The sequence below is a fragment of the Heptranchias perlo genome, chromosome 23 (assembly GCF_035084215.1).
Source record: "Heptranchias perlo isolate sHepPer1 chromosome 23, sHepPer1.hap1, whole genome shotgun sequence".
Lineage (NCBI taxonomy): Eukaryota > Metazoa > Chordata > Chondrichthyes > Hexanchiformes > Hexanchidae > Heptranchias > Heptranchias perlo.
Genome location: NC_090347.1, coordinates 49,369,996 through 49,392,884, shown reverse-complemented (window position 1 = coordinate 49,392,884; position 22,889 = coordinate 49,369,996). Strand labels below are relative to the sequence as shown.

General features: G+C 50.0%; 1 protein-coding gene across 1 annotated transcript in view; it reads right to left on the bottom strand.

The window, feature by feature from the left end:
• The window catches only part of LOC137341340 (alpha-2-macroglobulin-like), a 188,382-nt gene extending 171,250 nt beyond the window's left edge, over positions 1 to 17,132 (bottom strand). Inside the window, exons 1-2 of the mRNA XM_068004464.1 lie at positions 17,024 to 17,132; positions 4,154 to 4,334 (exon numbers count right to left, since the gene is read on the bottom strand). Coding sequence (XP_067860565.1) covers positions 4,154 to 4,334; positions 17,024 to 17,079 — 237 coding nt within the window. The 5' untranslated portion in view covers positions 17,080 to 17,132. The remainder of the gene's footprint in view (positions 1 to 4,153; positions 4,335 to 17,023) is intronic.
• Between the last annotated feature and the right edge of the window lie 5,757 nt (positions 17,133 to 22,889).

Genomic DNA, 22,889 nt, shown 5'->3' with positions numbered 1-22,889 from the left:
TGGGGGGTGAATATTCCCACAGTTTGGGGAGGGTGAATATTCCCACAGTTTGAGGGGTGAGGATTCCCACAGTTTTGGGGGTGAATATTCCCACAGTTTGAGGGGGTGAATATTCCCACAGTTTGGGGGGTGAATATTCCCACAGTTTGGGGAGGGTGAATATTCCCACAGTTTGAGGGGTGAGGATTCCCACAGTTTTGGGGGTGAATATTCCCACAGTTTGGGGGGGTGAATATTCCCACAGTTTGAGGGGGGTGAATATTCCCACAGTTTGAGGGGGTGAATATTCCCACAGTTTTGGGGGGTGAATATTCCCACAGTTTGGGGGGTGAATATTCCCACAGTTTTGGGGGGTGAATATTCCCACAGTTTGGGGAGGGTGAATATTCCCACAGTTTGAGGGGTGAGGATTCCCACAGTTTTGGGGGTGAATATTCCCACAGTTTGAGGGGGTGAATATTCCCACAGTTTGGGGGGTGAATATTCCCACAGTTTGGGGAGGGTGAATATTCCCACAGTTTGAGGGGTGAGGATTCCCACAGTTTTGGGGGTGAATATTCCCACAGTTTGAGGGGGTGAATATTCCCACAGTTTGGGGGGTGAATATTCCCACAGTTTGGGGAGGGTGAATATTCCCACAGTTTGAGGGGTGAGGATTCCCACAGTTTTGGGGGTGAATATTCCCACAGTTTGAGGGGGGTGAATATTCCCACAGTTTGGGGGGTGAATATTCCCACAGTTTGGGGAGGGTGAATATTCCCACAGTTTGGGGGGGGTGAATATTCCCACAGTTTGGGGGGTGAATATTCCCACAGTTTGGGGAGGGTGAATATTCCCACAGTTTGAGGGGTGAGGATTCCCACAGTTTTGGGGGTGAATATTCCCACAGTTTGAGGGGGTGAATATTCCCACAGTTTGGGGGGTGAATATTCCCACAGTTTGGGGAGGGTGAATATTCCCACAGTTTGAGGGGTGAGGATTCCCACAGTTTTGGGGGTGAATATTCCCACAGTTTGGGGGGGTGAATATTCCCACAGTTTGAGGGGGGTGAATATTCCCACAGTTTGAGGGGGTGAATATTCCCACAGTTTTGGGGGGTGAATATTCCCACAGTTTGGGGGGTGAATATTCCCACAGTTTTGGGGGGTGAATATTCCCACAGTTTTGGGGGTGAATATTCCCACAGTTTGAGGGGTGAGGATTCCCACAGTTTGGGGGGGTGAATATTCCCACAGTTTGGGGGGGTGAATATTCCCACAGTTTGGGGGGGTGAATATTCCCACAGTTTGGGGGGGTGAATATTCCCACAGTTTGGGGATGAGGAGTCCCACAGTTTGGAGTGTGAGGAGTTCTCACAGTTTGGAGGGTGAGGATTCCTCACTCTTTGGGGGGGGGGGTGGTGAGGAGGCTCCACGGTTTGGGGATCAGGAGATCCCATAGTTTGGGAGGTGAGGAGTCCTCACAGATTGGGGGGAGTGAATCGTCCCACAGTTTGGGGGGTGAGGAGCCCCACAGTTTGGGGGGTGAGGAGTCCCACAGTTTGGGGGGTGAGGAGCCCCACAGTTTGGGGGGTGAGGAGTCCCACAGTTTGGGGGGTGAGGAGCCCCACAGTTTGGGGGGTGAGGAGTCCCACAGTTTGGGGGGTGAGGAGTCCCACAGTTTGGGGGGTGAGGAGTCCCACAGTTTGGGGGGTGAGGATTCCCACAGTTTGGGGGGTGAGGAGCTCCACAGTTTGGGGGGTGAGGATTCCCACAGTTTGGGGGGTGAGGAGTCCCACAGTTTGGGGGGTGAGGATTCCCACAGTTTGGGGGGTGAGGAGCCCCACAGTTTGGGGGGTGAGGATTCCCACAGTTTGGGGGGTGAGGAGCCCCACAGTTTGGGGGGTGAGGATTCCCACAGTTTGGGGGGTGAGGAGTCCCACAGTTTGGGGGGTGAGGATTCCCACAGTTTGGGGGTTGAGGAGCTCCACAGTTTGGGGGGTGAGTCGTCCCACAGTTTGGGGGTGAGGAGTCCCACAGTTTGGGGGGTGAGGATTCCCACAGTTTGGGGGGTGAGTCGTCCCACAGTTTGGGGGTGAGGAGTCCCACAGTTTGGGGGTGAGGAGTCCCACAGTTTGGGGGTGAGGAGCCCCACAGTTTGGGGGTGAGGAGCCCCACAGTTTGGGGGGTGAGGATTCCCACAGTTTGGGGGTGAGGAGTCCCACAGTTTGGGGGTGAGGAGTCCCACAGTTTGGGGGTGAGGAGTCCCACAGTTTGGGGGGTAGGAGTCCCACAGTTTGGGGGGTAGGAGTCCCACAGTTTGGGGGTTGAGGAGTCCCACAGTTTGGGGGGTGAGGATTCCCACAGTTTGGGTGTTGAGGAGTCCCACAGTTTTGGGGGTGAGGATTCCCACAGTTTGGGGGGTGAGTCGTCCCACAGTTTGGGGGGTGAGGAGTCCCACAGTTTGGGGGTTGAGGAGTCCCACAGTTTTGGGGGTGAGGATTCCCAGTTTGGGGGGTGAGGATTCCCACAGTTTGGGGGGTGAGGATTCCCACAGTTTGGGGGGTGAGGAGTCCCACAGTTTGGGGGTGAGGATTCCCACAGTTTTGGGGGTGAGGATTCCCACAGTTTGGGGGGTGAGGATTCCCACAGTTTGGGGGGTGAGGATTCCCACAGTTTGGGGGGTGAGGAGTCCCACAGTTTGGGGGTGAGGATTCCCACAGTTTTGGGGGTGAGGATTCCCACAGTTTGGGGGGTGAGTCGTCCCACAGTTTGGGGGGTGAGTCGTCCCACAGTTTGGGGGTTGAGGAGTCCCACAGTTTGGGGGTAGGAGTCCCACAGTTTGGGGGTAGGAGTCCCACAGTTTGGGGGTGAGGAGTCCCGCAGTTTGGGAGGTGAGGAATCTCCACAGTTTGGGGGTTGAGGAGTCCCACAGTTTGGGGGGTGAGGAGTCCCACAGTTTGGGGGGTGAGGAGTCCCACAGTTTGGGGGTAGGAGTCCCACAGTTTGGGAGGTGAGGAGTCTCCACAGTTTGGGGGTTGAGGAGTCCCACAGTTTGGGGAGGAGAGGGTGGGGAGTCTCCATTCTCAGACCCTGGTGAATTTTGAGTAGGACAGTACAGTGTGATCAGTCTCAACACCATCACGGTGAGGATGAGGGGTGGCTGGAACTGGAGGGAGAAGAGAGGAAACTCCAGATCATGAATTTGGAGTTGGAGGAATGAGGAAAGGGAGAAGGGAAAGGAAAGAGGTTAAAATCCCTTGAGTGTTGTGAATTTAACCCCTACTGGGCCTTTGGATAATCTCCCTAGATTGAGGAACGGGTTAACATTGCCCCTTTGGAATGCTGGAACAGAACTATCGTAAAGGAACAGACAGTGAGGTTTCGAAGGGTTTCTTTGGTTTGCAAGACACAACTGATGAGAAAGAAAGGGAGTACCATGGGAAACCATGCAATCGCACTCCGCAGAACTGATATCAGATTAAATAGCTAAAAATCTACTGATGCAGTCATTGCAAAACCCCGCAAAGCCAGGGGAAAGATGCAGGTAGTGAGAGCAACGCCAATAATGGGGGAGAGAGGGTCCTGCCGCATTCTACGGCGTTGGGAAAACAGATGGGGGCCAATGCCGCGATTCCCATGCGAGATATCGCTCAATCATTGAGGCCTAGTCATGGTTGAAGCCTGACAACATTGGCCAAAATGACATTATTCCGAATTCATCGATGCCCCAAGACCGAAAACAATATAAGAGGATGTCAGGATGGAATTGGTCCGGCCGTCTGGTGGGAGGTCAACAAAACTGACCCTCGGGACAGACATCCAGCATTAAGATTTCAAAAGTTCTGAAAGAATTGTTTCATCTTAACAGGCCTTGAAGGAGAAACCCTTGGTGTCAAGGTGATGTGTATCACTTGATCTGCTTGCTACTTGTTGAAGTGTAAAGTATGATTTAATGCATTGTTTGATTTGGATACATTCTTGCATCAGTTATAACACTTTAGATTAATGAAACTATTGTCAATGGGGGCTTTTTTGGCCTGACGACTTGGCCTGGTGTTTAAGAACCTCTGGAAAAGTGGGTACATTTCCTCCAGGTGTCCTGAGCTAGGAGCAAGTGAGGGGAGTTGGAATTAAGGAGGAAATCCCAGAAGCGCCCAACGCCTCTGACTTACCGTGAAACTCAAACACCTCTGGCTGTCCCCCACCAACTCCTTCTCAAAGATGGTCATGTTACTTTCCTCATAGTCGATGGTCAGATTGAGGGAGATGGGATCGTTCCAAGGCAGTAACAGCACGCAAACCTTCTCTGGGGAGTCAGTGCGTAACTCCGATGGGATCAGAACCACGAAGTGCCTGGAATGTAAACACGGACAATATAATCAAAGGAATAACAATGGGAAAATTTCCACCACCAACCTGTGGGACGCCTCACACACCGACCCCCCCCGAACAGTGGGGACTCCTCACCCGCCAAACAATGGGGACTCCTCACCCCCCCAAACTGTGGGGACTCCTCACCCCCCCAAACTGTGGGGACTCCTCACCCCCCCAAACTGTGGGGACTCCTCACCCCCCCAAACTGTGGGGACTCCTCACCCCCCCAAACTGTGGGGACTCCTCACCCCCCCAAACTGTGGGGACTCCTCACCCCCCCAAACTGTGGGGACTCCTCACCCCCCAAACTGTGGGGACTCCTCACCCCCCGGACTGCGGGACTCCTCACACCCCAAACTGTGGGGACTCCTCACACCCCAAACTGTGGGGACTCCTCACCCCCCCAAACTGTGGGGACTCCTCACACCCCAAACTGTGGGGACTCCTCACCCCCCAATCAGTGGGGACTCCTCACCCCCGAAACAGTGGGGACTCCTGACTCCTCACCCCCCAAACTGGGGGGACTCCTCACCCCCCAAACTGGGGGGACTCCTGACTCCTCACCCCCCAAACTGTGGGGACTCCTCACCCCCCAAACTGTGGAGACTCCTCACTCCACAAACTGTGGGACTCCTCACCCCCCAAACTGTGGGGACTCCTCACACCCCAAACTGTGGGGACTCCTCACACCCCAAACTGTAGGGACTCCTCACCCCCCAAACTGTGGGGACTCCTCACCCCCAAACTGTGGGGACTCCTCACCCCCCAAACTGTGGGACTCCTCACCCCCCAAACTGTGGGGACTCCTGACTCCTCACCCCCCAAACTGTGGGGAATCCTCACCCCTCAAACTGTGGGGACTCCTGACTCCTCACCCCCCAAACTGTGGGGACTCCTCACCCCTCAAACTGTGGGGACTCCTGACTCCTCACCCCACAAACTGTGGGACTCCTCACCCCTCAAACTGTGGGGACTCCTCACCCCCCAAACTGTGGAGACTCCTCACCCCCCAAACAGTGGGGACTCCTCACACCCCAAACAGTGGGGACTCCTCACCCCCCAAACTGTGGGGACTCCTCACCCCCCAAACTGTGGGGACTCCTCATCCCCCAAACAGTGGGGACTCCTCACCCCCCAAACTGTGGGGACTCCGCACCCCCCAAACTGTGGGGACTCCGCACCCCCCAAACTGTGGGGACTCCGCACCCCCCAAACTGTGGGGACTCCGCACCCCCCAAACTGTGGGTACTCCGCACCCCCCAAACTGTGGGGACTCCGCACCCCCCAAACTGTGGGGACTCCTCACCCCCCAAACTGTGGGGACTCCTCACCCCCCCAAACTGTGGAGACTTCTCACCCCCCCCAAACTGTGGAGACTCCTCACCCCCCAAACTGTGGGGACTCCGTACCCTCCAAACTTTGGGGTCTCCTCACCCCCCCAAACTGTGGGGACTCCTCACCCCCCCAAACTGTGGGGACTCCTCACCCCCCCAAACTGTGGGGACTCCTCACCCCCCAAACTGTGGGGAATCCTCACCCCCCAAACTGTGGGGACTCCTCACCCCCCAAACTGTGGAGACACCTCACCCCCCAAACTGTGGAGACTCCTCACCCCCCAAACAGTGGGGTCTCCTCACCCCCCAAACAGTGGGTTCTCCTCACCCCCCAAACAGTGGGTTCTCCTCACCCCCCAAACTGTGGGGACTCCGCACCCCCCAAACTGTGGGGACTTCTCACCCCCCAAACTGTGGGGACTCCTCACCCCCCAAACTGTGGGGACTCCTCACCCCCCAAACTGTGGGACTCCTCACCCCCCCAAACTGTGGAGACTCCTCACCCCCCAAACAGTGGGGACTCCTCACCCCCCAAACAGTGGGGACTCCTCACCCCCCAAACAGTGGGGACTCCTCACCCCCCAAACAGTGGGGACTCCTCACCCCCCAAACTGTGGGGACTCCTCACCCCCCAAACAGTGGGGACTCCTCACCCCCCAAACTGTGGGTTCTCCTCACCCCCCAAACAATGGCGACTCCTCACCCCCCAAACTGTCGGTCTTCTCACCCCCCCAAACTGTGGGGACTCCTCACCCCCCCAAACTGTGGAGACTCCTCACCCCCCAAACTGTGGAGACACCTCACCCCCCAAACTGTGGAGACTCCTCACCCCCCCAAACTGTGGGGACTCCTCACCCCCCCCCAAACTGTGGAGACTCCTCACCCCCCCAAACTGTGGGGACTCCTCACCCCCCTAAGTGTGTGGACTTCTCACCTTCCAAACTGTGAGTCTCCTCACCCCCCAAACTGTGGGGTCTCCTCACCCCCCCAAACTGTGAGTCTCCTCACCCCCCCAAACTGTGGGGACTCCTCACCCCCCAAACTGTGGGGACTCCTCACCCCCCCAAACTGTGGAGACTCCTCACCCCCCCAAACTGTGGAGACTCCTCACCCCCCAAACTGTGGAGACACCTCACCCCCCAAACTGTGGAGACACCTCACCCCCCAAAATGTGGGGACTCCTCACCCCCCCAAACTGTGGAGACTCCTCACCCCCCTAAGTGTGTGGACTTCTCACCTTCCAAACTGTGGGGACTCCTCACCCCCCCAAACTGTGAGTCTCCTCACCCCCCAAACTGTAGGGTCTCCTCACCCCCCCAAACTGTGGGGTCTCCTCACCCCCCCAAACTGTGGGGTCTCCTCACCCCCCCAAACTGTGGGGTCTCCTCACCTTCCAAACTGTGGGGACTCCGCACCACACAAACTGTGGAGACTCCTAAATAAGATTAGTGACTGGGGTTGTTGGTATCTTTCGATAACTGTGGCCTTCTCCGACCCTTGCTGAAGGAAGTGTTTTTGTGGTTTGACCGCTGATCCTGTTTATCGATCTGTGGGGACCTTGTTTTCAATCCTCAGTCAATATCTCTGGGGATGATGTGGAAATGGATGCAGCAATGGGCTCGGACTGATCCCACCCATCCCAGGGACCTTGACTATAAGCCAGGAGAGGATTGAGAAACCTGATTCCGCCCCCACCTCTCTGAGTGTCCTTATCTCCAATCGACCGTGCGGGGTTACCTTGAGTTACATTGAACCTACAGCTCAGGAACAGGCCATTCGGCCCAACTGCTCTATGCTGGCGTTTATTGCCCCACATCTCACCCTATCACCATACCCTTCTATTCCTTTCTACCTCATGTGCTTTTCTAGTTTCCCCTTAAATGCATCTATACTATTTGCTTCAACTACTCCTTGTGGGAGCGAGTTCCACATTCTCACCACTCTCTGGGTAAAGAAGTTTCTCCGGAATTCCCTATTGGATTTATTAGTGACGATCTTATATTTATGGCCCCTAGTTCTGGTTTCCCTCGTAAGTGGAAACATCATCTCTACGTCTCCCCTATCGAACCGTGTCATAACCTTAAAGGCCTCGACCAGGTCACCCCTCAGTCTTCTCTTTTCTACAGAAAAGAGCCCCAGTTTGTTTAATCTTTCCTGATAGGTATAACCTCTCAGTTCTGGTATCATCCTTGTAAATCTTTTTTGCACTTTCTCCAATGCCTCTATATCATTTTTATAATATGGAGATTAGAACTGTGTACAGTGCTCCAAGTATGATCTAACCAAGGTATATGGAGACTATAATTGTTCACAGTGCTCCAAGTGTGGTCTAACCAAGGTATATGGAGCCCAGAACTGTTCACTGTACTCGAAGTGTGGTCTAACCAAGGTATATGGAGACCAGAACTGTTCACTGTACTCGAAGTGTGGTCTAACCAAGGTATATGGAGACTAGAACTGTGCACAGTGCTCCAAGTGTGGTCTAACCAAGGTATATGGAGACCAGAACTGTTCACTGTACTCGAAGTGTGGTCTAACCAAGGTATATGGAGACCAGAACTGTGCACAGTGCCCCACGTGTGGTCTAACCAAGGTATATGGAGACTAGAACTGTGCACAGTGCTCCAAGTGTGGTTGAACCAAGGTTCTGTACAAATGATTAGTGTATCTGTACCCCAGATCCCTTTGCTCTTCTGTCCCATTTAGACTCTTATTATCCAAGTAGTATGTGGCCCCCCCATATTCTTCCTACCAAAATGCACCAACTCATACTTATCTATATTGAAATTCAGTTGCAAATTACACACCTATTCTGCAAGTTTATTAATGTCCTCCTGCATTTTACTGCATTCCTCCTTTGTATTAACTATCCCCCCGAATTTCTTGTCGTCAGGAAATTTAGAAATTGTACTTCCGATTCCCGAGTGTGAATCGTTGATGTAAGTAGTGAACAACAGCGGTCCCAGCACCGATCCCTGTGGAACACCACTTCCCATCTTTTTGCCAGTCTGAGTAACTACCCGTAACCTCTACTCTCTGCTTTCTGTTTTTGTAGACAGCTTGCTATCCATTCTGTTACTTGTCCCCTGACTCCACATGCTCTGACCTTAGTCAGGAGTCTACAATGCGGTACCTTATCAAATGGCCTTTTGAAAATCCAAATATATTAAATCTGTAATCACATTCGTGAGTGACAGAGTGTTTACACAGAGCAAACACAGCTTTGCCAACAAAGGATTACCACATCATAGTATCATAGTATCATAGTAAATACAGCACAGAAGGAGGCCATTCGGACCATCATGCCTCTGCCGGCTATTTGAAAGAGCTGTCCAATTAGTCCCACTCCCCTGCTCTTTCCCCATAGCCCTGTAATTTTTTTCCCGTCAGGAATTTATCCAATTCCCTTTTGAAAGTTATTATTGAATCTTCTTCCGCGGCCCTATCAGGCAGTGCATTCCAGTTCGTAACAACTCACTGAGTAAAAATATGTTTCCTCATCTCACCTCTCGTTCTTTTGCCAATCACCTTAAATCTTTATCCTTTGGTTCCCGACCCTTCTGCCAATGGAAACAGTTTCTCCTTATTTACTCTATCAAAACCAGTCATGATTTTGAATCTCCTCTTCACCTTCTCTGCTCTCAGGAGAACAACCCCAGCTTCTCCAGTCTATCCATGTAACTGAAGTCCCTCATCCCAGAACCATTCTAGTAAATCTCCTCTGCATCCTCTCTAAGGTCTTCACATCCTTCCTAAAGTGTGATGCCCAGAATTGTACACAATACTCCAGCTGAGCTCCAAACAGTGTTTTATAAAGGTTTAGCATAACTTCCTTCCTTTTGTACTCTATGCTTCTATTAATACAGTCCAGGATCCCATATGCTGTGCCATCTTTAAAGATTTGTGTACATAAACCCCAGGTCTCCCTGTTTCTACACCCCTTTAACATTGTACCATTTAGTTTATATTGCCTCTCCTCATTCTTCCTACCAAATGCATCACTTCACACTTCTCTGTCTTAAATTTCATCTGCCATGTCTGCCTATTTCACCAGTCTGTCTCTGTCCTCCTGAAGTCTGTTACTATCCTCCACATTGTTTATTACATTTCTGAGTTTTGTTTCATCTGCAGACTTTGAAATTATATCCTCTATACCAAACCTAGGTCATTAATATATATCAAAAAGAGCAGTAGTCTTAATACTGACCCCTGGGGAACACCACTGTACACTTCCCTTCAGTCTGAAAAACAACCATTCACCACTACTCTCTGCTTTCTGTCCCTTAGCCAATTTTGTATCCAGGCTGCCACTGCCCCTTTAATCCCATGGGCTTTAATTTTTCTATCATGTCTATTATGTGGTACTTTATCAAATGCCTTTTGAAAGTCCATGTACACATCAACCCTCTCGATTGGTTCATCAAAGAACTCGATCAAGTTAGTCAAAGACAATTTTCCTTTAACAAATCCGTGCTGACTTTCATTTATTAACCCAGACTTTTCCAAGTGCCAATTAATTCACTCCCTGATTATTGTCTTTAAAAGTTTCCCCACCACGATGTTAGTCTGACTGGCCTGTCATTGCCGGGTTTATCGCTCTCCCCTTTTTTGAACAGGGGTGTAATATTTGGAATCCTCCAGTCCTCTGGCACCATCCCCATATCTAGGGAGATTGGAAGATTGTGGCCAGAACCTCCGCAATTTCCACCCTTACTTCCCTCAGTAATCTAGGATGTACCCCATCTGGACCAGGTGACTTTTCTACTTTGAGTACTGGCAATCTTTATCTAATTGTATCCAATATCGCTACTACCCCCTCCTTTACTGTACAATGGCAGCATCCTATTCTCTAGTGAAGACAGATGTGAAGTTTTCATTTAATGCCTCACCCATGTCCTCTGCCTCCACAAGAAGATCTCCTTTTTGGTCCCTAATCGGTCCCACCCTTCCTTTGACTAACCATTTACTGTTTATATGTTTATAAAAGACTTTTGGCTTCCCTTTTATGTTAGCCGCTAATCTATTCTCATATTCTCTCTTTCCCCTCTTATTTCCTTATTTAGATCTCCTCTGAACTTTCTGTATACAGTCTGAATCTCCAATGTATTATGAACCTTACATAATGAACCTTCTTTTTCTGTTTCATTTTAATCTCTACATCTTATGTCATCCAGGGAGCTCTAGCTTTGAATGCCCTTCCTTTTGGCCTCATGTGAATATGTCTACTCTGTACCCGAACCATCTCCTCCTTGAAGGCCTCCCATTACTCAATTACTGCTCTGCATACCAATTTCTGCTTCTAATCCATGTGAACAGGCTCTTTTTAACGCAATCAAATTAGCCCCTACTTCAGTTAATTATTTTCACATTTGATTGTTCCTTCTCCTTTTCCATAAATAGTCTAACCTAATGATATTATGATCACTGTTGCCCAAATGCTTCCCCACTGAAACATGCTCCACCTGCCCCACTTCATTCCCCAGAATGAGATACAGCATTGTTTCCTTTCTCGTTGGGCTGGAAACACACTGTTGCTGAAAGTTCTCTTGTACACATTTCAGGAATTCCTCCCCACTTTGCCCTTTACACGTTACTGTCCCAGTCTATATTGGGATAATGTTTCGCATTATCACTATATAATTCTTGAAACTTTCTGTAATTCGCCTGCAAGATTGATACTCTATCTCCTTCCTACTATTTGTTGGTGAACAGTACACACCCAGTAGTGTAATGGCACCTCTATCCTTCCTTAATTCTAACCAGACAAACTGAGGGGGCCAACAGAGTGTGAGAAAGGCTTTCGAGAGGTGAACGACAGGAAGAGGTCAATGAGGAGCCCATGGCCACAGGTCCCCGGGAGAGAAAGATCTCTAACCAACAAAATGGGAAGCCAGTGTTTGAGGGCTCATCCTGTGAACAAGGAGAATCATGGAATGTTCCAGCACAAGACAGGCCAACCCACCCAGGCAAATCTCTTCCTCCCATCTAACGTCTTTAATATCGCACAGAGTCCAATGTCTCCCTCCCATCAGTCCCCTTTAATATCCCACCCAGTCTAATCCCTCTCCCATCAGTCCCCTTTAATATCCCACCCAGTCTAATCTCACTCCCCATCAGTCCCCATTAATATCCCACAGTCTAATCCCTCTCCCATCAGTCCCCTTTAATATCCCACCCAGTCTAATCTCACTCCCCATCAGTCCCCATTAATATCCCACAGTCCAATCCCTCTCCCATCAATCCCCTTTAATATCCCACCCAGTCCAATCTCTCTTCCACCATCAGTCCCCTTTAATATCCCACCAAGTCCAATCTCTCTTCCCCCATCAGTCCCCATTAATATCCCACCCAGTCCAATCTCTCTCCCCATCAATCCCCTTTAATATCCCACCCAGTCCAATCTCTCTTCCCCCATCAGTCCCCTTTAATATCCCACCCAGTCTAATCACTCTCCCCATCAGTCCCCTTTAATATCCCACCCAGTCTAATCCCTCTCCCCCATCAGTCCCCTTTAATATCCCACCCAGTCTAATCACTCTCCCCATCAGTCCCCATTAATATCCCACAGTCTAATCCCTCTCCCATCAGTCCCCTTTAATATCCCACCCAGTCCAATCTCTCTCCCCATCAGTCCCCTTTAATATCCCACCCAGTCAAATCTCTCTTCCCCCATCAGTCCCCTTCAATATCCCACCAAGTCTAATCTCTCTCCCCCATCAGTCCCCTTTAATATCCCACCCAGTCCAATCTCTCTTCCCCCATCAGTCCCCTTTAATATCCCACAGTCCAATCCCTCTCCCATCAATCCCATTTAATACCCACCCAGTCCAATCTCTCTTCCCCCATCAGTCCCCTGTAATATCCCATCCAGTATAATTTCTCTGCCCCATCAGTCCCCTTTAATATCCCACCCAGTCCAATCTCTCTTCCCCCATCAGTCCCCTTTAATATCCCACCCAGTCCAATCTCTCTTCCCCCATCAGTCCCCTTTAATATCCCACCCAGTCCAATCTCTCTCCCCATCAGTCCCCTTTAATATCCCACAGTCTAATCCCTCTCCCCATCAGTCCCCATTAATATCCCACCCAGTCAAATCTCTCTCCCCCATCAGTCCCCTTTAATATCCCACCCAGTCTAATCCCTCTCCCCCATCAGTCCCCTTGAATATCCCAACCAGTCCAATCTCTCTTCCCCCATCAGTCCCCTTTAATATCCCACCCAGTCCAATCTCACTCCCCCATCATTCCCCTTTAATATCCCACCCAGACCAATCTCACTCCCCCATCAGTCCCCTTTAATATCCCACCCAGTCTAATCCCTCTCCCCCATCAGTCCCCTTTAATATCCCACCCAGTCCAATCTCTCTTCCCCCATCAGTCCCCTTTAATATCCCACCCAGTCCAATCTCTCTCCCCATCAGTCCCCTTTAATATCCCACTCAGTCCAATCTCTCTTCCCCCATCAGTCCCCTTTAATTTCCCACCCAGTCTAATCTCTCTCCCCCTCAGTCCCCTTTAATATCCCACCCAGTCCAATCTCTCTCCCCATCAGTCCCCTTTAATATCCCACCCAGTATAATCTCTCTCCCATCAGTCCCCATTAATATCCCACCCAGTCTAATCTCTCTTCCCCATCAGTCCCCTTTAATATCCCACTCAGTCCAATCTCTCTCCCCATCAGTCCCCTTTAATATCCCACTCAGTCCAATCTCTCTTCCCCCATCAGTCCCCTTTAATATCCCACCCAGTCCAATCTCTCTTCCCCCATCAGTCCCCTTTAATATCCCACCCAGTCCAATCTCTCTCCCCCATCAGTCCCCTTTAATATCCCACCCAGTCCAATCTCTCTCCCCATCAGTCCCCTTTAATATCCCACTCAGTCCAATCTCTCTTGCCCCATCAGTCCCCTTTCATATCCCACCCAGTCCAATCTCTCTCCCCATCAGTCCCCTTTAATATCCCACTCAGTCCAATCTCTCTTCCCCCATCAGTCCCCTTTAATATCCCACAGTCTAATCTCTCTCCCCATCAGTCCCCTTTAATATCCCACCCAGTCTAATCTCTCTTCCCCCATCAGTCCCCTTTAATATCCCACCCAGTCTAATCTCTCTCCCCATCAGTCCCCTTTAATATCCCACACAGTCCAATCTCTCTCCCCATCAGTCCCCTTTAATATCCCACCCAGTCCCCTTTAATATCCCACCCAGTCTAATCTCTCTTCCCCCATCAGTCCCCTTTAATATCCCACCCAGTCCAAACTCTCTCCCCATCAGTCCCCTTTAATATCCCACCCAGTCCCCTTTAATATCACACCCAAGTCTAATCTCTCTCCCCCTCAGTCCCCTTTAATATCCCACCCAGTCCAATCTCTCTCCCCATCAGTCCCCTTTAATATCCCACTCAGTCCAATCTCTCTTCCCCCATCAGTCCTCTTTAATTTCCCACCCAGTCTAATCTCTCTCCCCCTCAGTCCCCTTTAATATCCCACCCAGTCCAATCTCTCTCCCCATCAGTCCCCTTTAATATCCCACCCAGTATAATCTCTCTCCCATCAGTCCCCATTAATATCCCACCCAGTCTAATCTCTCTTCCCCATCAGTCCCCTTTAATATCCCACCCAGTCCAATCTCTCTCCCCATCAGTCCCCTTTAATATCCCACTCAGTCCAATCTCTCTTCCCCCATCAGTCCCCTTTAATATCCCACCCAGTCCAATCTCTCTCCCCCTCAGTCCCCTTTAATATCCCACCCAGTCCAATCTCTCTTCCCCCATCAGTCCCCTTTAATATCCCACCCAGTCCAATCTCTTTCCCCATCAGTCCCCTTTAATTTCCCACTCAGTCCAATCTCTCTTGCCCCATCAGTCCCCTTTAATATCCCACCCAGTCCAATCTCTCTCCCCATCAGTCCCCTTTAATATCCCACTCAGTCCAATCTCTCTTCCCCCATCAGTCCCCTTTAATATCCCACAGTCTAATCTCTCTCCCCATCAGTCCCCTTTAATATCCCACCCAGTCTAATCTCTCTTCCCCCATCAGTCCCCTTTAATATCCCACCCAGTCGAATCTCTCTCCCCATCAATCCCCTTTAATATCCCACCCAGTATAATCTCTCTCCCATCAGTCCCCTTTAATATCCCACCCAGTCTAATCTCTCTCCCCATCAGTCCCCTTTAATATCCCACCCAGTCCAATCTCTCTCCCCATCAGTCCCCTTTAATATCCCACCCAGTCCCCTTTAATATCCCACCCAGTCTAATCTCTCTTCCCCCATCAGTCCCCTTTAATATCCCACCCAGTCCAATCTCTCTCCCCATCAGTCCCCTTTAATATCCCACCCAGTCCCCTTTAATATCCCACCCAGTCTAATCTCTCTTCCCCCATCAGTCCCCTTTAATATCCCACCCAGTCAAATCCCTCTCCCCATCAGTCCCCTTTAATATCCCACCCAGTCTAATCTCTCTTCCCCCATCAGCCCCCTTTAATATCCCACCCAGTCTAATCTCTCTTCCCCCATCAGTCCCTGTTAATATCCCACTCAGTCCAATCTCTCTTCCCCCATCAGTCCCCTTTAATATCCCACCCAGTCTAATCTCTCTCCCCATCAGTCCCCTTTAATATCCCACTCAGTCCAATCTCTCTTCCCCCATCAGTCCCCTTTAATATCCCACCCAGTCTAATCTCTCTCCCCATCAGTCCCCTTTAATATCCCACCCATTCTAATCTCTCTCCCCATCAGTCCCCTTTAATATTCCACCCAGTCCAATCTCTCTTCCCCCATCAGTCCCCTTTAATTTCCCACCCAGTCTAATCTCTCTCCCCCTCAGTCCCTGTTAATATCCCACCCAGTCCAATCTCTCTCCCCCATCAGTCCCCTTTAATATCCCACCCAATCTCATCTCTCTCCCATCAGTCCCCTTTAATATCCCACCCAGTATAATCTCTCTCCCATCAGTCCCCTTTAATATCCCACCCAGTCGAATCTCTCTCCCATCAGTCCCCTTTAATATCCCACCCAATCTAATCTCTCTCCCATCAGTCCCCTTTAATTTCCCACCCAGTCTAATCTCTCTCCCCCTCAGTCCCTGTTAATATCCCACCCAATCTAATCTCTCTCCCATCAGTCCCCTTTAATATCCCACTCAGTCTAATCTCTCTCCCCATCAGTCCCCTTTAATATCCCACTCAGTCTAATCTCTCTCCCATCAGTCCCCTTTAATATCCCACTCAGTATAATCTCACTCCCCATCAGTCCCCTTCAATATCCCACCCAGTATAATCTCTCTCCCCATCAGTCCCCTTTAATATCCCACCCAGTCAAATCCCTCTCCCCATCAGTCCCCTTTAATATCCCACCCAGTCTAATCTCTCTTCCCCCATCAGTCCCCTTTAATATCCCACCCAGTCGAATCTCTCCCCCATCAGTCCCCTTTAATATCCCACCCAGTCTAATCTCTCTTCCCCCATCAGTCCCCTTTAATATCCCACCCAGTCGAATCTCTCCCCCATCAGTCCCCTTTAATATCCCACCCAGTCGAATCTCTCCCCCATCAGTTCCCTTTAATATCCCACCCAGTCGAATCTCTCCCCCATCAGTCCCCTTTAATATCCCACCCAGTCTAATCTCTCTTCCCCCATCAGTCCCCTTTAATATCCCACCCAGTCGAATCTCTCCCCCATCAGTTCCCTTTAATATCCCACCCAGTCGAATCTCTCCCCCATCAGTTCCCTTTAATATCTCCCTCGGTCCCTCTTCCCCTCTCCACCTTTCCCTCCCCCTCCCCCTGGTCTTTCTCCCCCCGCACCCCTTTCCCCACTGTCTCTCTCTCTCTCTCCCCCTCTCTCCCCTGGTCCCTCTCACCCCTTTCCCCACGGTCTCTCTCTCTCACTCTCCCCCCCTCTCCCCTGGTCCCTCTCACCCCTTTCCCCACGGTCTCTCTCTCTCTCTCTCTCTCCCTCTCTCCCCTGGTCCCTCTCACCCCTTTCCCCACGGTCTCTCTCTCTCTCTCTCTCCCCTGGTCACTCTCACCCCTTTCCCCATGGTCTCTCTCCCTCTCTCCCATGGTCACTCTCACCCCTTTCCCCATGGTCTCTCTCTCTCTCCCTCTCTCCCATGATCACTCTCACCCCTTTCCCCACGGTCTCTCTCTCTCTCTCTCTCTCCCTCTCTCCCATGGTCACTCTCACCCCTTTCCCCATGGTCTCTCTCTCTCTCTCCCCCTCTCTCCCTGGTCCCTCTCACCCCTTTCCCCACAGTCTCTCTCTCGCTGGTCACTCTCACCCCTTTCCCCACGACTCTCTCTCCCACACCCCTCTCCCTCTCCCCCTGGTACTCACGGACAGGCTCTCACTGCCCCGAACAGTAAACAGACGAGGAGGTCTCGTGTTCTCATGCTGTGAGTCTCTCCGAATCTCTCGCAGACTGAGACTCCGAGCTCCGAGCTTTGTCCTTAACACAGGACGAGGTCAGTGAGGCGATATTTCATCATCAGCTCTGAGCAGACTCGGGAAACACAGACTCCCCATATTTACATAGAGCGACCTCAGATAGAGAGAGAGAGCGAGACACACAGAGAGACAGAGAGAGAAACAGACAGAGAGAGAGAGAGAGACAGAGAAAGGGAAAGAGAGAGAAACAGACAGAGAGAGAGAGACAGAGAAAGGGAAAGAGAGAGAAACAGAGAGAAAGGCAGTCAGAGAGAGGCAGATGAAGAGAGGGAGACAGAGACAGAAAGACAGAGAGACAGAAAAGAGAGAGAAAGGGACAGAGACAGAGCGAGAGACAGAGTTGGACAGTCAGAGTGAGTGATAGATAAAGGAAGACAGAGAGAGAGAGACAAAGACAAAGTGTGAGAGGCAGAGACAGAGAGAGACAGAGACAGAGAGAGCAACAGAGAGGGAGATAAGAAAGATCGAGAGAGACAGAGAGAGCGACAGAGACTGTAAGAGGGAGAGAAAGACAGAGAGAGAGACAGAAGGAGACAGAGAGAAAAAGAGACAGAGAGAATGTGTGAGAGAGAGATGGACAGAGAATGAGACAGAGAGAGAAAAACAAAGAGAGAGACAGAGAAAAGCAGAGAGAGACAGACAGAGTGAGGTTGACAGAGAGAGATAAAGAGACAGAGAGAGAGTGTGACAGATAGGGAGATAGTTAAAGAGAGGCAGAGAGAGAGAGGGGGAGAGAGACAGAGAGAGACACTTAGAGAAAGATAGAGAGACAGGGAGGGAGACAGAGAGAGAAAACAAGACAGAGGAGACAGAGAGAGACGGAGACAGAATGAACGAGTGACAGAGATAGAGCGAGACAGAGAGAGAGACAGAAAGAGAGTCAGAGATTGGTAGAGAGAGAGGAAGAAAGAGAGAGGCAGGAGAAAAAGAGACAGAGAGAGATAGGCACGAGAGAGAGTAACAGAGATAGGGAGTGGCGGATCGAGAGACGGACAGAGAGACAGGCAGAGAGAGAGAGACAGAGATAAGGAGAGGCAGAGACAGAGAGGGAGAGGCAGAGGCAGAGTCAGAGGGAGAGAGACAGAAAGAGAGACAGTGACAGAATGGGCGAGTGACAGCGAGAGAGAGAGAGTAGAGAGAGAGAAAAAGACAGAGGGTCAAAGATAGACAAAGAGAGATAGAGAGAGACAGACAGAGAAAGTGAAAGAGAGAGATAGAGTGAGAGAGAAAGAGACAGAAAGAGTGAGACAAAGAGAGACAGAGAGAAAGATGGATAGAGAGACATAGAAAGGGAAAGTGAGAGAGACAGAGAGAAAGAGAGACAGAGAGAGAGAAAGAGAGAGTCAGGGAGAGAGACAGACAGGCAGAGACAGAGGCTGTGGAGAGAGTGAAACTGAGATGGAGAGAATTGCAGAGAGAGAGAGAGAGATAGAGATAGAGTGAGGCAGAGGGAGAGAGAGACATAGAGAGAGAGAGAAAGAGAGACAGTGAGGAAGACTCAGAGAGACTGAGAGAAACAGACAGAGAATGAGACCGGGAGAGAGAGAGAGAGAGAGAGAATGAGACATTGAGAGAGACACACAGAGTGAGGAATCTCAAAGAAACATTAAAAATTCTTACAAGGCTCGACAAGGTAGATGCAGGGAGGATGTTTCCCCTGGCTGAGGAGTCTCGAACCAGGGGTCACAGTCTCAGAATAAGGGGTCGGCCATTTCGGATTGAGATGAGGAGAAATTTCTTCACTCAGGGGGTGGTGAATCTTTGGAATTCTCTACCCCAGAGGGCTGTGGAGGTTCAGTCATTGAGTACATTCAAAACAGAGATCGATAGATTTCCAGATATTAAAGGCATCAAGGGATATGGGGATGGTGCAGGAAAATGGCGTTGAGGTAGAAGATCAGCCATGATCTTGTTGAATGGCGGAGCAGGCTTGAGGGGCCGGATGGCCTCCTCCTGCTCCTATTTCTTATGTTCTTAGGAAGATAAAAAGAGAGAAGCGATCGAGAGAGAGACAGAGTCAGAAAGGGAGAGAGAGACAGAGAGAGAGAGAGAAAGAGAGAGACAGACAGAGAGAGAGAGAGACAGCAAGAAAGAGAGACATGGATAGAGGGAGAGACAGAGAGAGAGAGATAGAAACAGGAGAAAGAGAGAGACAGCGAGACAGAGAGTCAGGTGGAGAGAGAGAGAGGCAGAGAGAGAGACAGAGGCAGGAGAGATAAAGACAGGCATAGAGAGAGAGAGGCAGAGAGAGAAAGGGTGAGGGAGATATATAAAGAGAGACAGAGAGAGAGGGGTAAACAGAGAGAGAGAGATAGAGAGGGAGACAGCAATAGTGAAAGAGAGACCGAGACAGAGAGGGGGACAGAGAGAGAGGGGGACAGAGAGAGAGGGGGACAGAGAGAGAGGGAGAGAGTGACAGTGAGAGAAAGAGAGGCAGCAAGACAGAGAGAGAGAGACGCAGAGAGAGATAGAGCGAGAGTCAGATAAAGCGAGAGAGGGACAGAGATAGAGTGCGAGACAAATAGAGAGGCAGAGAGATAGAGACGGACAAGAAACAGAGACAGAGAGACAAGCAGAGAGAGAGAGGGAGCTAGAGAGAGTCAGAGAGTGAAAGACAGAGTGAGAGACAGAGACAGAGAGAGACAGCCAGACAGAGAGAGTAACAGAGAGAGATAGAGTGAGGGAATTAGATAAAGAGAGAGCGATCGAGAGAGAGAGAGGCAGAGAGGGACAGAGACATGAGAGAGAGAGAACAGGCAGTGAGAGACACAGAGATAGAGAGAGGCAGAGAGAGACAGAAAGATAGACAGTCAGAAAGGAAGAGAGAAAGAGGCAGAGAGAGAGAGAGACAAAGAAAGAAAGCGTGAGGGAGATATATATAGTGCGATCGAGAGGGAGAGAGAAATGGAGATGGAGAGACAGAAAGACAAACAAAGGCAGAGAGAGAAAGAGGCAGTTACAGAGAGAGAAAGAGTGAGAGACAGGGAGAGAGAGAGAGGCAGAGAGAGATAGTGAAAGAAAATGACAGAGAGAGTGAGACAAAGAGAGATAAAGAAAGACAGTGAGAGAGACGGAGCGACAGTTACAGTTTGAGACAGAGATGGAGAGAGAGCCTGGGAGGGAGAGACAGAGAGAGGGAGATAGAGAGAGAGACGCACACAGAGAGTTAGAAACAGAGAGAGGGAGAAACAGAGAGAGATCGACAGAGAGAGAGAGACAGATAGAGGGAGAAAGTGACACAGTGAGATAGGGAGACAGAGAGAGATAGGGAGAGAAAGTGGGAGACAGAGAAAGTGAGAGAGAGAGACAGAGACAGAGACAGAGAGAGACAGACAAAAGATGAGACAGAGCGACAGCCTGAGACAGAGTGACAGAGAGTGAGAGACAGAGCTAGGGACAGAGAGAGAGAAAGAGAAGGGGAGACAGATAGGCAGACAGATACAGTGTCAGAGAGAGAGAGGCAGAGAAGGGGAGACAGAGAGTCAGAGAGAGACACACAGATCAAGCGAGACAGAGACAGAGAAGGATTCAGAGAGAGAGAATGACAGAGAGACAAGATGGCGAAAGATCGAGAGAGAGAGCGACAAACAGAGACAGACAATGGGAGAGATAAAGAGAGAGATAGACAGAGAGAGTGACAATGAGACACAGAGAGAGTCAGAGACAGAGTTTGAGAGACAGAAACACAGAGAGAGAGAGAGAAAGACAGAGACAGATAGGGAGAGACAGAGATAGACGAAGAGACAGAGAGAGACAAAGAGAGGGAGCTATATCATAGAATCATAGAATCATAGAAGTTACAACATGGAAACAGGCCCTTCGGCCCAACATGTCCATGTCGCCCAGTTTATACCACTAAGCTAGTCCCAATTGCCTGCACTTGGCCCATATCCCTCTATACCCATCTTACCCATGTAACTGTCCAAATGCTTTTTAAAAGACAAAATTGTACCCGCCTCTACTACTGCCTCTGGCAGCTCGTTCCAGACACTCACCACCCTTTGAGTGAAAAAATTGCCCCTCTGGACCCTTTTGTATCTCTCCCCTCTCACCTTAAATCTATGCCCCCTCGTTATAGACTCCCCTACCTTTGGGAAAAGATTTTGACTATCTACCTTATCTATGCCTCTCATTATTTTATAGACTTCTATAAGATCACCCCTTAACCTCCTACTCTCCAGGGAAAAAAGTCCCAGTCTGTCTAACCTCTCCCTATAAGTCAAACCATCAAGTCCCGGTAGCATCCTAGTAAATCTTTTCTGCACTCTTTCTAGTTTAATAATATCCTTTCTATAATAGGGTGACCAGAACTGTACACAGTATTCCAAGTGTGGCCTCACCAATGCCCTGTACAACTTCAACAAGACATCCCAACTCCTGCATTCAATGTTCTGACCAATGAAACCAAGCATGCCGAATGCCTTCTTCACCACCCTATCCACCTGTGACTCCACTTTCAAGGAGCTATGAACCTGTACTCCGAGATCTCTTTGTTCTATAACTCTCCCCAACGCCCTACCATTAACGGAGTAGGTCCTGGCCCGATTCGATCTACCAAAATGCATCACCTCACATTTATCTAAATTAAACTCCATCTGCCATTCATCGGCCCACTGGCCCAATTTATCAAGATCCCGTTGCAATCCTAGATAACCTTCTTCACTGTCCACAATGCCACCAATCTTGGTGTCATCTGCAAACTTACTAACCATGCCTCCTAAATTCTCATCCAAATCATTAATATAAATAACAAATAACAGCGGACCCAGCACCGATCCCTGAGGCACACCGCTGGACACAGGCATCCAGTTTGAAAAACAACCCTCTACAACCACCCTCTGTCTTCTGTCGTCAATCCAATTTTGTATCCAATTGGCTACCTCACCTTGGATCCCGTGAGATTTAACCTTATGTAACAACCTACCATGCGGTACCTTGTCAAAGGCTTTGCTGAAGTCCATGTAGACCACGTCTTGGTTACCCCTTCAAAAAACTCAATCAAATTCGTGAGACATGATTTTCCTCTCACAAAACCATGCTGACTGTTCCTAATCAGTCCCTGCCTCTCCAAATGCCTGTAGATCCTGTCCCTCAGAATACCCTCTAACAACTTACCCACTACAGATGTCAGGCTCACCGGTCTGTAGTTCCCAGGCTTTTCCCTGCCGCCCTTCTTAAACAAAGGCACAACATTTGCTACCCTCCAATCTTCAGGCACCTCACCTGTAGCGGTGGATGATTCAAATATCTCTGCTAGGGGACCCGCAATTTCCTCCCTAACCTCCCATAACGTCCTGGGATACATTTCATCAGGTCCCGGAGATTTATCTACCTTGATGCGCGTTAAGACTTCCAGCACCTCCCTCTCTGTAATATGTACACTCCTCAAGACATCACTATTTATTTCCCCAAGTTCCCTAACATCCATGCCTTTCTCAACCGTAAACACCGATGTGAAATATTCATTCAGGATCTCACCCATCTCTTGTGGTTCCGCACATAGATGACCTTGTTGATCCTTTAGAGGCCCTACTCTCTCCCTAGTTACTCTTTTGCCCTTTATGTATTTGTAGAAGCTCTTTGGATTCTCCTTTGCCTTATCTGCCAAAGCAATCTCATGTCCCCTTTTTGCCCTCCTGATTTCTCTCTTAACTCTACTCCGGCAATCTCTATACTCTTCAAGGGATCCACTTGATCCCAGCTGCCTATGCATGTCATATGCCTCCTTCTTATTTTTGACTAGTGCCTCAATCTC